Source organism: Salvelinus alpinus, chromosome 7 (assembly GCF_045679555.1).
Source record: "Salvelinus alpinus chromosome 7, SLU_Salpinus.1, whole genome shotgun sequence".
Lineage (NCBI taxonomy): Eukaryota > Metazoa > Chordata > Actinopteri > Salmoniformes > Salmonidae > Salvelinus > Salvelinus alpinus.
Window position 1 is genome coordinate 5,386,561 of NC_092092.1, and position 17,385 is coordinate 5,403,945.

Here is a 17,385-nt window from a genome sequence, read left to right on the forward strand (position 1 = left end):
TCTGCGTCCCAAATGACAAACCCTATTTCCTATTTAGTACACTACTTTTGACCAGAGCCCTATGTGATCTGGTCAAAAGTAGTGCACAACAAAGGGAATAGGGATGCCATTTGGGACGTAGAGAATGTGTCTGTGTTTGTATTTGTCCAGTAGTGAACTGCCTGTTATGAAGTCCTGCATTTCTTATAATTTCAATATAATCTTCTTCTTTTTTCTCTCTGATTTCTCAATAACAGAGAAGTCAAAATGGCCGATAGATCACCTCATCTCGATGACAGCAGAATATAATGCAGAATAACACATTAAAATTCATGTAATCTCTAAACAAGGAACTATTAATAATATTTATTTTGTGTGTGGTCTCCTTGAGAATACTAAAGTTTAAGTATTGGTTTACAGGATATCATGAACAGTTACTGAGGTTGCTGAGTGAATACTACTGTGGTTAGTATTGTAGGTGAGACTACACATAGACTTACAAGCTTGTTTTTGTTTACTCCGTATTTCTTTTAATCACGCTTATTTTAGTATTTTTAAAAGAGAACGCTAATATTAGATAGATTTTGTTATGGAACTTGCATGCTTTTCATACATTTTTGGGGGATTTACAGCGAAATCAAAAAAATAAATCTTATGCATAGCATGGACAACTCTCAGAATGCTTTGGAAACAAGCATGGACATTCTGTAGTTGATTTGCAAGTGTATACACATGCAGTGTACATGCTGTAACATCAATGTATACAATTTTAACCATCAAAATGAGTTGAAACCATGTTACCATGTACACTTTGATGTATTCAGAACATGAGCAACTTTTGGGATGGGATGCGAGTTAAGCTAGCTTGCTTGTCCGATGCTAGTACTTTCCAGACCAGGCTAGTAGAACATTTTAAAAATATCGCATGGCGTAGATTTTGGACCTGAATGTTCCCAGTCCAGTCTACTATCCCAGCCAGCCAGTGTTATTAGACATATGGTTTTAACATGTATGGTTCTAGGCCAGCCCATTCCCCCCGAAGTCAGTCTTCTTATCAACTGTATGCAAGAATATTCTCTGTGTTGTCTTAGGAATTCAGCATTCTCTGTGTTGTCTTAGGAATTCAGCATTCTCTGTGTTGTCTTAGGAATTCAGCATTCTCTGTGTTGTCTTAGGAATTCAGCATTCTCTGTGTTGTCTTAGGAATTCAGCATTCTCTGTGTTGTCTTAGGAATTCAGCATTCTCTGTGTTGTCTTAGGAATTCAGCATTCTCTGTGTTGTCTTAGGAATTCAGCATTCTCTGTGTTGTCTTAGGAATTCAGCATTCTCTGTGTTGTCTTAGGAATTCAGCATTCTCCGTGTTGATCTCACCAACCCCCCCATTGTCTCATCATTTTACAAAGTAATTAAATACACTTGTATTTAGAATTCCATTCCCAGACATTTCTTCATTGCTTATTACCGTAACTCAACCATAGTCTCTTGTATATTGCTAATTATCTTTATGGAGTCAGATAAACATTTTAATAGATTAATTGCTTAGTCTTATTACGATTATGTAAGGTATATATATATAATATACTTTATATATCAAATATTACTACACTACATGGCGGCTATTTGTCTTACGTAGTTTATGCTTCTTTTTCTAAAATGCAACAAGAATGAATAGAATGGGCCAAGGTATGGATGCCATGAGTGAAAATGCATGAAGTAGAAAATGCCCTTTTGGAGGGGGGGGCAAAGAAACTTCTGGTGTTTCTGATTTAGCTGCCTCACCCAACAGTATCCCAGACCTGCATGCCTATAACCTCATCATCAGTCCCTCTTTAATACTACAGAATGGATTATTTTATACAAACCACACCAAATGGTTTAATGCCACTTTGATCTGTTTTCAGACAAATTATACTTTCAAACAAACTAAAAAGTAAATTATTTCAGCCATTCTATATCTTTCTACACCAACCACCTTATGTTTCTGTGAAAATACTCTCATTAGGACAATGTCGTTGAATAAGTATTCAAATAATTTATTATATACAGTGCGGATATCAAATCAATTGTCAACTTGTCTTGTATTTGTAATTTGGATCCTAACAAGGCAGGTTACATCGAGCCAAAGAGTGAATCCCCTCGTATAATAAAACACAAAGGATAGTAGAACGATTTCATTCCTTGAAAAAACTTTATTGATCGATTTTGTGTCCAAACTTCCCCAGATTACCCAGAGCTGTATGCACTGATTGTTTCTCTTTTTGTTCTATGACCTAATTACTTATTAAGCACTATTGGTTAGAGCCTGTAAGTAAACATTTCACTGTAAGGTCTACTACACCTGTTGTATTGGGCGCACGTGACAAATAAACTTTGATTTGATTTCATTTGACGGTACAATATGAGATATTTGCATATCATGACCGCTGACCAATACAACAGCATAGCGAACTACTGTATTAAAAAGAGCTTGTCATGTTCACTAGCTGACGTTAGGCAATGGGTCCTATTCAGAGTAAATCATACTTATTTGGAATGCTGATGATAGTAATCACTTTGAAAACAGTGATTACGTCCCAAATGGCACCATATTATATAGTGCGCTACCTTTTGACCAGACCCCTATGGGGAAACTGGTCAAAAGAAGTGCACTGCATAAGGAGCAGGGGGCCATTTGGAGTGGAACCAGTAACATCCACAAACCATTAACTGTTTGATCCCCCCCCCATTGTTTCTCAGAAAAGACATGCTTTACAGATGAGCCTGAGAACGCAGCCTACCCCAGGAAGTCACACTGTAGTCACACAGCCAACCCCCAGGTCAACCACCAGGTCAACCACCAGGTCAACCCCCAGGTCAACCACCAGGTCAACCACCAGGTCAACCAGAACCCTTACAAATCCACCAACAACCTCATCCCATCCATCAGAGAGGTGGAGGATGAATACTGAACTACAGAACCCTATTTTGACACCTACAGTAGAACCCACCTGGAGAACACCTGGAACTAGAACCCAAGAACAGCTAGAACCCACCTGCAGAACACCTGGAACTGGAACCCAAAAACAGCTAGAACCCACCTACAGAACACCTGGAACTAAAATCCAAGAACAGCTAGAACCCACCTACAGAACACCTGGAACTAAAACCCAAGAAAAGCTAGAACCCACCTACAGAACGCATGAAACTAGAACCCAAGAACAGATGGAACCCACCTAGAGAGCGCATGAAACTAGAACCCTGATCTAGTGGAACTGGAATCTGAAGAACACTTTAAAGCTAGAATCCTTAGTTGCTACATCAATTTATGGAGTTATAAATGAATGATCAAAACATCAATGCTGCATAATAAACCTCATGGAAAAGTGCATATGTACAGTAGCTACAGTAACATCATATCAGCAGGCCTTTTGACATGTTTTATACATATGAATATATAAATGAAGTAATAGACATATACATACAATCAGATGTCAATCAAATGTACAGTCAGTCAGTCACTAATGCTAACACTCAGCCATGTAGTTTGCACAGCCAGTTGCCTAGTGACCAGACTGAGGGTCGCTTCAGTCAGAGTAGCAAAGCAACGCAATGCAAGATAACATACGATGAAGCATTATAATAGAGTGTTATCAAACTGGACTGAGTATTTGCCAATAAAAACCATATACATTGTTGACTTTCATTTGTACGATGATATTTCAAGACTGACGCTTATCGACTGACGTATCCATTATTGTTTGCTTCCACGGGTTTTTGGCAAACCTGGTAAGATCCAATACAAAACAAAGGCATATGATATGACGGTCTTTTCTGTTAAACGCAGTCCCACACGAATGATATTATTAGCGGATCGTTTGTGGATCGTCATTGGATGAGAGTAAAGTCACCATTCTATATTTGTGGTAGATAGTCAGAGTTCATTTCAGAATGGTTCATGGTATTGTATTGGGCCTTTTTAGTTTTGATATCAAATCCCAAACAACCTGCGAATGTTCGCTGTACATATATAGGAAATATGTGATGTGGGTGGAATGACACTGGAAATAAATAATAAACCACATTCCCTATTCATTTGGCACGTTTGACCTGTCATTATAATGACAAATGCTATAACCCAAATGTGAGCTGTTTCCGAGGAGACACTGGAGAATGTTCAGTAACGTTAGCTATCTGAGCAGCTAATAAGATACATATTAAGGACCTTAATAGGTCTACCTATTGGATTAGGATATACTGTATAACCCTACCAATTTAACCCTATCAATACCTTATTGACTTTGATAGGCCTACCTGAAACCAAAAGGGTGGGTTATACTGTATAACCCTACTTGTGGGCATAAATACCTGTAGCTCCGGTCCCATTGCAACTCTCTCTTAGTACAGTAGAGGAACGCTCACTAACGCCCTGGACCAGAGCTAATGTACCTATACCTGTAGCTCCGGTCCCATTGCAACTCTCTCTTAGTACAGTAGAGGAACGCTCACTAACGCCCTGGACCAGAGCTAATGTACCTATACCTGTAGACAGGTCCTCCTTTGGCTGTAAGTACTGTCTGGCAATGGCCTGCCTGTCACTGGCCTACCTGCCACTGGCCTGCCTGGCACTGGCCTGTCTGCCACTGGCCTGCCTGGCACTGGCCTGCCTGGCACTGGCCTGCCTGCCGCTGGCCTGTCTGCCACTGGCCTGCCTGGCACTGGCCTGCCTGCCGCTGGCCTGCCTGGCACTGGCCTGCCTGCCACTGGCCTGCCTGGCACTGGCCTGCCTGCCGCTGGCCTGCCTGGCACTGGCCTGCCTGGCGCTGGCCTGCCTGTCGCTGGCCTGCCTGGCGCTGGCCTGCCTGGCGCTGGCCTGCCTGGCACTGGCCTGCCTGGCACTGGCCTGCCTGGCACTGGCCTGCCTGGCACTGGCCAGGCCAAATATCTTCAATATGACCCTGTTTCTCCCCTAACCATCCAAGTGGACAGTGGTGAAGAGAGATCCGTGAGGGCCAGAACAACACTAGCATATCAAAGCATGTTCCGTCTACATACAGAGACTCCAATGACATGCCCCCAAAAGAGACAATAAAAGTTGGTAATCTGCAGGAAGGAAGAAAGAAAGAAAGAAAGAGTGGCATTTTGCTGGAATGGAGAACATCTAAGCTTTCCATGCCTCCGTGCCAGCAATGTGCTAGGCAGTGTTTACGTCGAAGGAGGACTCAGGATAAAGATCCACCGTAGCGAAAAGTGGCTTAACAAGATAGGAATTATATAGAAACAGGGCATGTAACATGATATTAACAGAGGAGAGAGTTATTTATAACTGTTTATAAATAAATGTGAAACTTTGTACCACCTGATTTTCAGTAGATACATCTTGATACATCTAGATATATCTTATTCAAATTTCATAAATAACGTATTTCTCTGTCATATTACACTATCTCATCACATCACATTCGCATCAAAACATTTACATTCTTTTTTTTTTAAGACATTTAATTGTAAAACGTTATGGGGAATATACAGATTCCCCGAAGATAAAGATGATTAGCATGTAGCAAGTAATGAGAAGGAATAAAAGTCTTAAACTAACATTCAAATGAACCATTTGGTGAAACTTTGAAATAAAACGTACTACGCTTCTTGGTCATTTCTTGGTCCTTTCAAGAAGTCAACAAAAAAACTTTGTTGTATTATTCCTATTGTGTGTATACAGTAGACGTTGGGTGAAGAGGGAGTTTTGGCAGTCTAGTTTGTTTTGTTTGTACATTTTAGCACATTTATTTGTGGACACTGACAAGTGCTACGTTTATATGTCTGACTATGTCATACATACCATACTGAATGTGAAATACAGTATGTTGTATTTTACAAAATTATTGTAAATAACTTGTACATGATTTTTCTTTTTTTTTTTTTTCACAAATTAAAACAACTGATGTATTGTGTTCTATGACATATTGTCATTTGAGATCAGAATTTTGTTGTTGAAAGAATTATACATAATACTTCAATTTACAGATGAAGTATCAACCCCATTTACACATGAAGCATCAACCTCATTTACAAATGAAGCATCAACCCCATTTACACATGAAGTATCAACCTCATTTACAAATGAAGCATCAACCCCATTTACACATGAAGCATCAACCCCATTTACAAATGAAGCATCAACCCCATTTACACATGAAGTATCAACCCCATTTACACATGAAGCATCAACCCCATTTACACATGAAGTATCAACCCCATTTACACATGAAGTATCAACCCCATTTACACATGAAGTATCAACCTCATTTACAAATGAAGCATCAACCCCATTTACACATGAAGCATCAACACCATTTACACATGAAGCATCAACCCCATTTACACATTTTAAGAATACAGTATAGTCTTCTGATTTAGGCTACATACTGTACTGTACATTCAGATGTGATCGTTGTTGACCTCTACCACAGCAGAGACCAAACACTGTCCTATATAAACCCTCCCATTGCTGCGTCCCAAAAGGCAACCTGTTCCCTATTTAGTGATCTACAAAGCCCGTAACGTAAACAGGCTCCCATTTGGGACGAAGCCCCCGACTCCCTGTTGACACAAGGCACTTTACGATTGCCAGACAAATCATCTGACAGGGGAGGCCTGGCTGTCTCAGTGCAGCCTGCGGATAATGGTTGATAAAACAGTCTCCACGTTCTCACCTTGGGATGAAGTGGGCCCATCATGTTGTTTATTAACGTATTTACACACCCCTGCTTGGCGGGGGGACTGTCAGCATGCCAATAATATTTACCGTCTGACACCTCCGAGGCTCGAGAGGGGAGGGGACCGGAGGGGCTGTTGATTGTGCGCACGCACACACACGCGCGCGCACATGCGCACACACACGCACACACACACACACACACACACACACACACACACACACACACACACACACACACACACACACACACACACACACACACACACACACACACACACACACACACACACACACACACACAGTTTCCATGACAATGTGGCAGGTGAGCTAGCTAGCCAGTGGTGGCTCTTAGCTCATCAATACCATTGTGGATAAAACAAGGAGAGCATTACGCCAGGCTCCTCAAATCAATGTTCAGAGTGTCCTGCCTGATTAAGCCGTCGCCCTGACAGTGTCAATACTGCCTGGCTGGCTGGCTGGCTGGTGGAGGGAAGCCCACGGCTGTGGCTTTGTCTGTGTCGGCAGCCTATTTCCTACATTAGCCTGGGCTCAGGGCAAAAGTAGTGCACTAGGTAAGCAATAGGGTGCAATTTGGGATGCAGTTAGACTGATGATTGGTCTGAAAAGCCTATCAGGCAGAAAGCTGAGCAGAACTAATGATTCCCTGTACTGCCTATTAGAGGGACATGACAATGTTATCCTGTGGGGGCCGGCAGCCGGCAGAAGGAGAGAGGAGGAAAAAGTGACCTTGGCTGCTTTATTTGAAGCTGAAGTAAATTGACAACAGCAGATAAATCTTTACCTTGGGCTATTAACAGAATGAAACAACAGGGATGGAGGAGCTGGTTTCTCTGATGTTGCTTTTCACTCGCTGGTATTTCTTGTTCTTTTAGTTGTTTTTTTTTACTAACGCACGTAAGCCCACAGATATGACCTTTATGAAAGCGCCATGTCAGACCACATTATCTCTTCTGAATGTCTGAAAGTATTGTTCTTCAATATTATAAAGGTCTGCTTATCTTTATAATGGCAACTGATTATATGCAATTAGTAGACAACCACACCACCAAAAATGTTCTGGACAAAATCCAAATATTGAAATATGGTTGGTAAATGTTAAATGTTTCTACACGAATAAGCTGAATGTTTGAGAAAATATTCGCAACTACAAAAACCCAATAAATGTAGATCTGGGGGGGGGGGGGGGTTTACAGATGTTGAGAGTCAGACTGGTACAGTAGAGCCTCAGGGCAAAGGTTTACTGCATTGGACATCTATCTTAAGGCTAAGAGAACATTGCCTACATAGTTGGGGTAAAAAAAGCCATGTGTTTTATTACACAGATGTTCCAAGGATTTTAGAACTGTACCACCATCTTCTATGCCAAGGGCTACATTCATTTTGCATTAGGTTCCACTCTGAAATGAATGAGAACAGAAGATTTCTCACTCCACAGACCTGGCTGCACACATGCAGAACTATTGAACAATACAGGACCGGTACAGTAGTGGATCTTGCAACCATTTCAAAACGTTTAAAATAACCCAACTTCAGTAAAAAATAGTAAAGTACAATTATATTTAAGCAATAAGGCCCGAGGGGGTGTGGTATATGGCCAATATACCACTGCTCAGAACTGTTCTTACGCACGAGGCAAAGTGGCGTGCTTGGATGCAACCCTTAGCCGTGGTATATTGGCAATATACCACAAACCCCCCAAAAGGTGCCTTATTGCTATTATAAACAGGTTACCAATGTAATTAGAGCAGTAAAAATAAATGTTTTGTCATAGCCGTGATATACCATGGCTTTCAGCCAATCAGAATTCAGGGATCAAACCACCCAGTTTGTAATATAATTTTGATCACTTCTAATATCACTAATCTTTCCTTTCCTCTTATATTATAACCATGCGTGCACACATTAAAGGTTTAGCACACATGAAAAAAGAAAGGCTTTGCATTAATGAAAAAATATGGTTTAGCATACATGAAAAAATAAAGGGTTTGCATTAATGAAAAAATAAGGTTTAGCGTACATGAAAAAATTAAGTTTAGCATACATGAAAAAATAAAGGGTTAGCATTAATGAAAAAATAAAGGTTTAGCTTACCTGAAAAAATAAAGGTTTAGCTTACCTGAAAAAATAAAGGTTTAGCTTACCTGAAAAAAGAACGGGTTAGCATACATGAAAAAAGAAAGTTTAGCATACAGGTGTAGGAAAGAAAGACAACAAAGAGATTCAGATCCTATTTCAACTGGTACAATTTCTGTGGTACAAACAGTAGCAGAAAAACATTTGATCCCTGATGTAAGGGAAAGCCCTCTTGCTCCTTCACAAGGGACAGTTTGCCTCTGAGGCCCTCAAGCCCTTTTTCTGTTATCTGGAAAGGTCAACATTTTCCACTCCTTTGTTTCAGTGCTTGCATGCATAAATCAAAGCTCTCGGCTATGTCAATGTTTGAACCACTGTGTCCTGGGGGGGGGGGGGGGGGGGCGGGGGGGTTACACTGTCCTGGGGGGGGGTTGTACAGGTTGTACAGTAAGCATATACAGTAATTACAGATATATATAACTATATACAGTAACTACAGTTGGATATAACAAATTATACAGTAACTACAGTTAGATATAACCATAATACAGTAACTACAGTTAGATATAACCATAATACAGTAACTACAGTTAGATATAACCATAATACGGTAACTACAGTTAGATATAACCATAATACATTATCTACAGTTCGATATAATGCAACATATTCCACATTCATCATATCCAATATTACAGAGATGACGACCTTGAGAAGACAATATGTGAAGTCGTTTTTCTTTTTATAGATATAGGCGATTTACCATGTTGCATTTGGACCTCTTGATAGTGGACCTTACTGTATTGACTATATTGTACAGTCAATGTTCAGGGTCTTTGATTTCATGGTAAAAATGCAACGTTCCCGACAAGATTTTTCAGTACGAGGACTCAACTTTTTTTATATTCTGAGAATATGCTAGATTGATTACAGCAGTACGTTGACAAGCCCCCAGAAGGCACCAGTTACACTCCTTCCTAGTTGTTTATTAGTACTCCACGGCCAACCCTCTAAAACACAACATTCCATTTTACTACTTACTACTCTGCTAAAAAAGAAATTAGCCACAACTGCAAACAGCTGGCGGTATATGTATCCAACAACATGTATCCCTCACCCCATAGTGGTAAAACATGCTTTATAATTTGCAAGATATTATTTACTATGATTCATGCCTGTCAGTAGGTGGTTGGTGGGTTGATAGAAGTGGCGACAAGGCGGATGATTTCCTCAGTAAAATGTTAATCCCAAAAGTTCAGGATCAGGAGATTGGAGTAAGTCTGAGTTACAGGATCCATGCATTATGTAGAGGAGAACTGACACGACCTTCTCATTTAACCTTTATTTAACTAGACAAGTCAGCTAAAGAATAAATACTTATTTACAATGACGGCCTACCCATGCCAAACCCTCCCCTAACTCGGACGACGCTGGGCCAATTGCGCCCAACGCCCTATGTGACCCCCGATCACGGCCGGTTGTGTTACAGCCCGGGATCAAACCAGGGTCTGTAGTGACGCCTCTATCACTGAGATGCAGTGCCTTAGACCGCTGCGCCACACGGGAGACACAGTCTACTCTATATACTAACACTCAGTTTGACCTCTCAAGGCCTCCCCGAAGGATGAGTTACAGGGTCCAAGCGTTATGTAGACGAGAACTGACACGACCTTCAGACATCACAGTCTACACTATATATTACCATGACCTCTCAAGGCCTCTCAGAAGAATGAGATACATATCTGATATATATTACTGCTATTCTCATTAAATTACTGACTCACATTCTTTATGAGCTGGAGAAGACGTTTTTAAATTTATGACCGGACATGAGAAGAGATCGAGAGATTTCATTTGGATGAAAAAATAAAATACGTTTCAGCCCGTATGAACAATATATGTTTTGACATTTTCCAATTTATAAAGAAATTGATTTGAAGAAAAAAAACATGACAAAGAAATAATGTATCGACTGTACAAATGCACATAATGACAATTACTGTATAAATCCTATCCCTAATTATCATGGTTTCACCATATGACTTTATTAGTGCCGTATGTAGAAAAATAAATGAAATCTACGCCTGCTGTTAGAGGGGAAATGATAGGGAATAAAGTTATTTCTGGAGAGCGCAGGGTCCATTTTGATATAATTGGCTTTAGAATAATTTATGACGTTAAATGCCACATTATCGACTGGCTGTCAGGTCCTTTGGCATGCAGTCCATCCTTCTTTCTGCCTAGCACTACCACAGCCTGAAGTAGACTGACAAGCTAATTATACCCTCTTCTCCCACAGTGATAAATGTCACTAATCTTAAAGCCAGACTGCCTTTTAGCATGAATCCCCCAAAAAGTGCACCCTAGTGCATATGTAGTGCACTACTTTTGACCAGAGACCTATAGGCCTCGGTCAAAATAGTTCACTATAAAGGGAATAGGGTGCCATTTTTGGTACCAGACAAAGTCTGCTCCAGCCAATATCCTCTGATTGAGAATACAACTAGAGCCATATTCTCTTATTCTCTCCCAGTTTGGTCCTAAATGAAGTTCTTTTACACAATCCATTCAGGCATTAAATCAATGGTTCTCAGCAAGTCTCTACTGTACCATAGAAGTATGTCTCTTATTTAGCACACCTCTTACAGACCTGGCTGATGTATGTCTCTTATTTAGCACACCTCTTATAGACCTGGCTGATGTATGTCTCTTATTTAGCACACCTCTTATAGACCTGGCTGATGTATGTCTCTTATTTAACACACCTCTTATAGACCTGGCTGATGTATGTCTCTTATTTAGCACACCTCTTATAGACCTGGCTGATGTATGTCTCTTATTTAGCACACCTCTTATAGACCTGGCTGATGTATGTCTCTTATTTAACACACCTCTTATAGATCTGGCTGATGTATGTCTCTTATTTAACACACCTCTTATAGACCTGGCTGATGTATGTCTCTTATTTAACACACCTCTTATAGACCTGGCTGATGTATGTCTCTTATTTAGCACACCTCTTACAGACCTGGCTGATGTATGTCTCTTATTTAGCACACCTCTTATAGACCTGGCTGATGTATGTCTCTTATTTAACACACCTCTTACAGACCTGGCTGATGTATGTCTCTTATTTAGCACACCTCTTATAGACCTGGCTGATGTATGTCTCTTATTTAACACACCTCTTATAGACCTGGCTGATGTATGTCTCTTATTTAACACACCTCTTATAGACCTGGCTGATGTATGTCTCTTATTTAGCACACCTCTTATAGACCTGGCTGATGTATGTCTCTTATTTAGCACACCTCTTATAGACCTGGCTGATGTATGTCTCTTATTTAGCACACCTCTTATAGACCTGGCTGATGTATGTCTCTTATTTAACACACCTCTTATAGACCTGGCTGATGTATGTCTCTTATTTAACACACCTCTTATAGACCTGGCTGATGTATGTCTCTTATTTAACACACCTCTTATAGACCTGGCTGATGTATGTCTCTTATTTAGCACACCTCTTATAGACCTGGCTGATGTATGTCTCTTATTTAACACACCTCTTATAGACCTGGCTGATGTATGTCTCTTATTTAGCACACCTCTTATGCCGGAGCCACCCCTGGCTGATGTATGTCTCTTATTTAACACACCTCTTATAGACCTGGCTGATGTATGTCTCTTATTTAGCACACCTCTTATAGACCTGGCTGATGTATGTCTCTTATTTAACACACCTCTTATAGACCTGGCTGATGTATGTCTCTTATTTAACACACCTCTTATAGACCTGGCTGATGTATGTCTCTTATTTAGCACACCTCTTATAGACCTGGCTGATGTATGTCTCTTATTTAGCACACCTCTTATAGACCTGGCTGATGTATGTCTCTTATTTAGCACACCTCTTATAGACCTGGCTGATGTATGTCTCTTATTTAGCACACCTCTTATAGACCTGGCTGATGTATGTCTCTTATTTAACACACCTCTTATAGACCTGGCTGATGTATGTCTCTTATTTAACACACCTCTTATAGACCTGGCTGATGTATGTCTCTTATTTAGCACACCTCTTATAGACCTGGCTGATGTATGTCTCTTATTTAGCACACCTCTTATAGACCTGGCTGATGTATGTCTCTTATTTAGCACACCTCTTATAGACCTGGCTGATGTATGTCTCTTATTTAACACACCTCTTATAGACCTGGCTGATGTATGTCTCTTATTTAGCACACCTCTTATAGACCTGGCTGATGTATGTCTCTTATTTAGCACACCTCTTATAGACCTGGCTGATGTATGTCTCTTATTTAACACACCTCTTATAGACCTGGCTGATGTATGTCTCTTATTTAGCACACCTCTTATAGACCTGGCTGATGTATGTCTCTTATTTAACACACCTCTTATAGACCTGGCTGATGTATGTCTCTTATTTAGCACACCTCTTATAGACCTGGCTGATGTATGTCTCTTATTTAACACACCTCTTATAGACCTGGCTGATGTATGTCTCTTATTTAGCACACCTCTTATAGACCTGGCTGATGTATGTCTCTTATTTAACACACCTCTTATAGACCTGGCTGATGTATGTCTCTTATTTAACACACCTCTTATAGACCTGGCTGATGTATGTCTCTTATTTAGCACACCTCTTATAGACCTGGCTGATGTATGTCTCTTATTTAGCACACCTCTTATAGACCTGGCTGATGTATGTCTCTTATTTAGCACACCTCTTATAGACCTGGCTGATGTATGTCTCTTATTTAGCACACCTCTTATAGACCTGGCTGATGTATGTCTCTTATTTAGCACACCTCTTATAGACCTGGCTGATGTATGTCTCTTATTTAGCACACCTCTTGTAGACCTGGCTGATGTATGTCTCTTATTTAGCACACCTCTTATAGACCTGGCTGATGTATGTCTCTTATTTAGCACACCTCTTACTAGACCTGGCTGATGTATGTCTCTTATTTAGCACACCTCTTATAGACCTGGCTGATGTATGTCTCTTATTTAGCACACCTCTTATAGACCTGGCTGTTGTATGTCTCTTATTTAGCACACCTCTTATAGACCTGGCTGATGTATGTCTCTTATTTAACACACCTCTTATAGACCTGGCTGATGTATGTCTCTTATTTAGCACACCTCTTATAGACCTGGCTGATGTATGTCTCTTATTTAACACACCTCTTATAGACCTGGCTGATGTATGTCTCTTATTTAGCACACCTCTTGTAGACCTGGCTGATGTATGTCTCTTATTTAGCACACCTCTTATAGACCTGGCTGATGTATGTCTGGGTCTGTATTTCTATAAACATTTATTTTTCTTTTTGTTGTTGTTGTGAGATACAAGGAACAGATTGTATCCCTGACAGTGTGGGTGGATAAAATATACCTTTTTTTCCCCTGCAGAAAAATGTATGCTTATAGCGCCCGATTCTGACTAAATTACGCCTTTCTTACACGCCATGCCTTTCCTACACCTTTCCTACAAACTTCTCAATAGTTTATATTTAGACTTTACTTATGAAGGTGGGTAATGGGCTTTGCAGTCATGGTCCCCCTTTTTTTGCGCGCGCTCCAATAAATGTAAATCAACTGCTGAAAACCCTCCCACTTGCTGGGCCAACATATTTTCTCTTGGGTTTTCAGTACGTTCACAGAGTTTCTAAACCCAGGGACACAACATCGTAAGACTTTCTGGAACTTTTGCAAAACAGACCAAACAGACAAGACCAGGGTTTTGGGTTAGAAAAGTAATTGAGAGAAGTGAAACCGTTGGGACCCAGTGGTGTAAAGTACTTAAGTAAAAAAAATACTTTAAAGTACTACCTAAGTCGTTTTTTTTTGTGGTATCTGTACTTTACTATTTATATTTTTGACTACTTTTACATTTACTTCACTACATTCCTAAAAAAATGTGGTACTTTTTCTGACACACATTTTCCCTGACACCAAAAAGCACTTGTTACGTTTTGAATGCTTAGCAGGACAGGAAAATTGTGAAATTCACTCACTTATCAAGACAACACGTGGTCATCCCTACTGCCTCTGATCTGGCGGACTCACTAAACACATATGCATCTTCTGTAAATAATATCTGAATGTTGCAGTGTGCCCCTGGCTATCCGTACATTTTAAAAACAATAAAATGTTGCTCTGCTTGGCCTAAAATAAGAGATTTGAAATGTATACTTTTACTTCTACTTCTGATACTTAAGTATATTTAAAACCATATACTTTTACTCAAGTATTATTTTACTAGGTGACCTTCACTTTTACTTGAGTAGCTTTCAATTAAAGTATCTTTAATTTGACTCAAGTATGACAATTGGATACTTTTCCCACCACTAGTTAGACCCAATAACATGTTAATATTCATGAGTTTAGCTAGTCAACGTCGCCATGACATCGGGAATTGATCTGTGATTTCTACTGGAGAAGTAGTTTTAAACTATCTTCATACTTTGGTACATTTATTTTTAAGCCATCCCTTTAAATATGGTGTACCTTTAATTATAATTGTATCAACAGACTAGAATACATTGAGAGAACGGGTTCAGAATATAGGGATCAATGAAAGAATTCCAACTAAATATATGCATATTCATCTCTGTTTCAGCACCGACTGGTAGATAAAAAAATTACTTTGATTTTGTAGATTCATTCAAATTTTAGGGTTATGAAAGTATGATGAATAAAGAAAAACAGGTTTGGAAAGCTTTCATGCACAAAATATATCGATGAGTAGAAACTACAGTGGTTTGATTCATCCTGACAATGTACACATTCAGTTCCTTAACCCATGATAATGTTGGAAGATTAGTGTTCATAGAATTATTATTAGGGAGAATAGTGTAGAATAGTAGGCTATACCCTTGTCTGTTACCTGCACTAACAATGGTCAAGTATTGTGCCGTGCGTCAGGCTCAAAACTGTTTTGGCTTGGTCTGCGCTCAGCTCAACGACGTAATTAGCCTACATGTCTTAAAAAATGATATTATCAACTGTTACTAAGGATCCTCAGCAACAACCAAACGGCCATAACAGCGTTTACAGAGGAAGCAAATGAAGGTAATCGAAAACAATGTAATTAAATGGAATGATCATGAAGGCAGGACCAACTGAAGGGAACAAACAGTAAATTGACAGTTGACTATGTGTTGTTATTAGGCCTACTGACGGTCGATACTGATAGTGACTAATATTTAACGGGATAGAAATAAGAAACAGAGAAAAGTCGGGGGTAGCCTATAATTAAGATATTCGAGAGTGCCCATTGCTGCAAGTTAAAAGCCCTTACAATTTAAATTCTTCATAATGGCACAGGATTTCATAGACTTCATTTCACTACATGTAGCATTTCGCTACACTCACAATAACATCTGCTAACCATGTGTACGTGACCAATAACATCTGCTAACCATGTGACCAATAACATCTGCTAACCATGTGTATGTGACCAATAACATCTGCTAACCATGTGTATGTGACCAATAACATCTGCTAACCATGTGACCAATAACATCTGCTAACCATGTGACCAATAACATCTGCTAACCATGTGTATGTGACCAATAACATCTGCTAACCATGTGACCAATAACATCTGCTAACCATGTGACCAATAACATCTGCTAACCATGTGTATGTGACCAATAACATCTGCTAACCATGTGTATGTGACCAATAACATCTGCTAACCGTGTGTATGTGACCAATAACATCTGCTAACCATGTGCATGTGACCAATAACATCTGCTAACCATGTGTATGTGACCAATAACATCTAATAACCATGTGTATGTGACCAATACCATCTGCTAACCGTGTGTATGTGACCAATACCATCTGCTAACCATGTGACCAATAACATCTGCTAACCATGTGTATGTGACCAATAACATCTGCTAACCATGTGTATGTGACCAATAACATTTGATTTGGTTGGATTTGATTTCATTGTGGGAAAGTTGATATGTCGATAAGCTTCAGTTTGCTGCCTTATGACTGGTTTCACATTTGTCTCCAGCGATTATAAGGTCAAATAGATCTAAAACTATCTATATCTAAAACTATCTATATCTAATTTATATTTACAATTCCCTTATCCAAACGGATGAATCGTTTACCCAGCTCTTATCAATAGCTCTTATCAAGTTGTAAATTACAGTGCATGGAGAATGGTGTTATCATGGTTAAGTTCAAGGTCAGAATACACAGAGAGAAAAGTGCATAAAAAGGGAATTACGTTCCATTTAGGCACGCTTAACTCGGGTCGAAATCGGGGGGCCCAAAGTGTAAGCAATATTCGTCATTTTGTTAAACACTTAAATACAAAATTAGGAACACATCCAAGATAAATTCCCTTAAAAACCATGTCCTTTCTCCTACCTAAAACACGTGCCAGTTAAAACCAGGACTATTTTTAACAGCGCTGTTTACGTACGGTAGCACCTCTGCATCATGTTGATACTGTATGTGTGACCATGACAACAATAGGACATGACACATACCAAACTGGGTACGTCCCAGAGCTATCTTCTGTGGCTGGAATGCTGTCATCTCTCCCTATGTCACTATCACT

At 39.7% G+C, this 17,385-nt stretch overlaps 2 protein-coding genes across 13 annotated transcripts in view; both read left to right on the forward strand.

The window, feature by feature from the left end:
* The window catches only part of LOC139580351 (calcium-activated potassium channel subunit alpha-1a-like), a 264,274-nt gene extending 260,622 nt beyond the window's left edge, over positions 1-3,652 (forward strand). For 7 of the 12 annotated variants that reach the window (XM_071408931.1, XM_071408930.1, XM_071408932.1 and 4 more), the window contains one exon: positions 2,717-3,652. In XM_071408931.1, the coding sequence (XP_071265032.1) occupies positions 2,717-2,738 (22 nt within the window). In that variant the 3' untranslated portion in view covers positions 2,739-3,652. The other 5 variants (XM_071408926.1, XM_071408927.1, XM_071408921.1 and 2 more) reach the window with 3 other exon arrangements.
* An 887-nt stretch (positions 3,653-4,539) lies between these two features.
* LOC139580271 (keratin-associated protein 12-2) lies at positions 4,540-4,929 on the forward strand. Its single transcript, XM_071408821.1, has one exon. The coding sequence runs from the start codon at positions 4,540-4,542 to the stop codon at positions 4,927-4,929; it is 390 nt and encodes a 129-aa protein (XP_071264922.1).
* Positions 4,930-17,385: the final 12,456 nt, after the last annotated feature.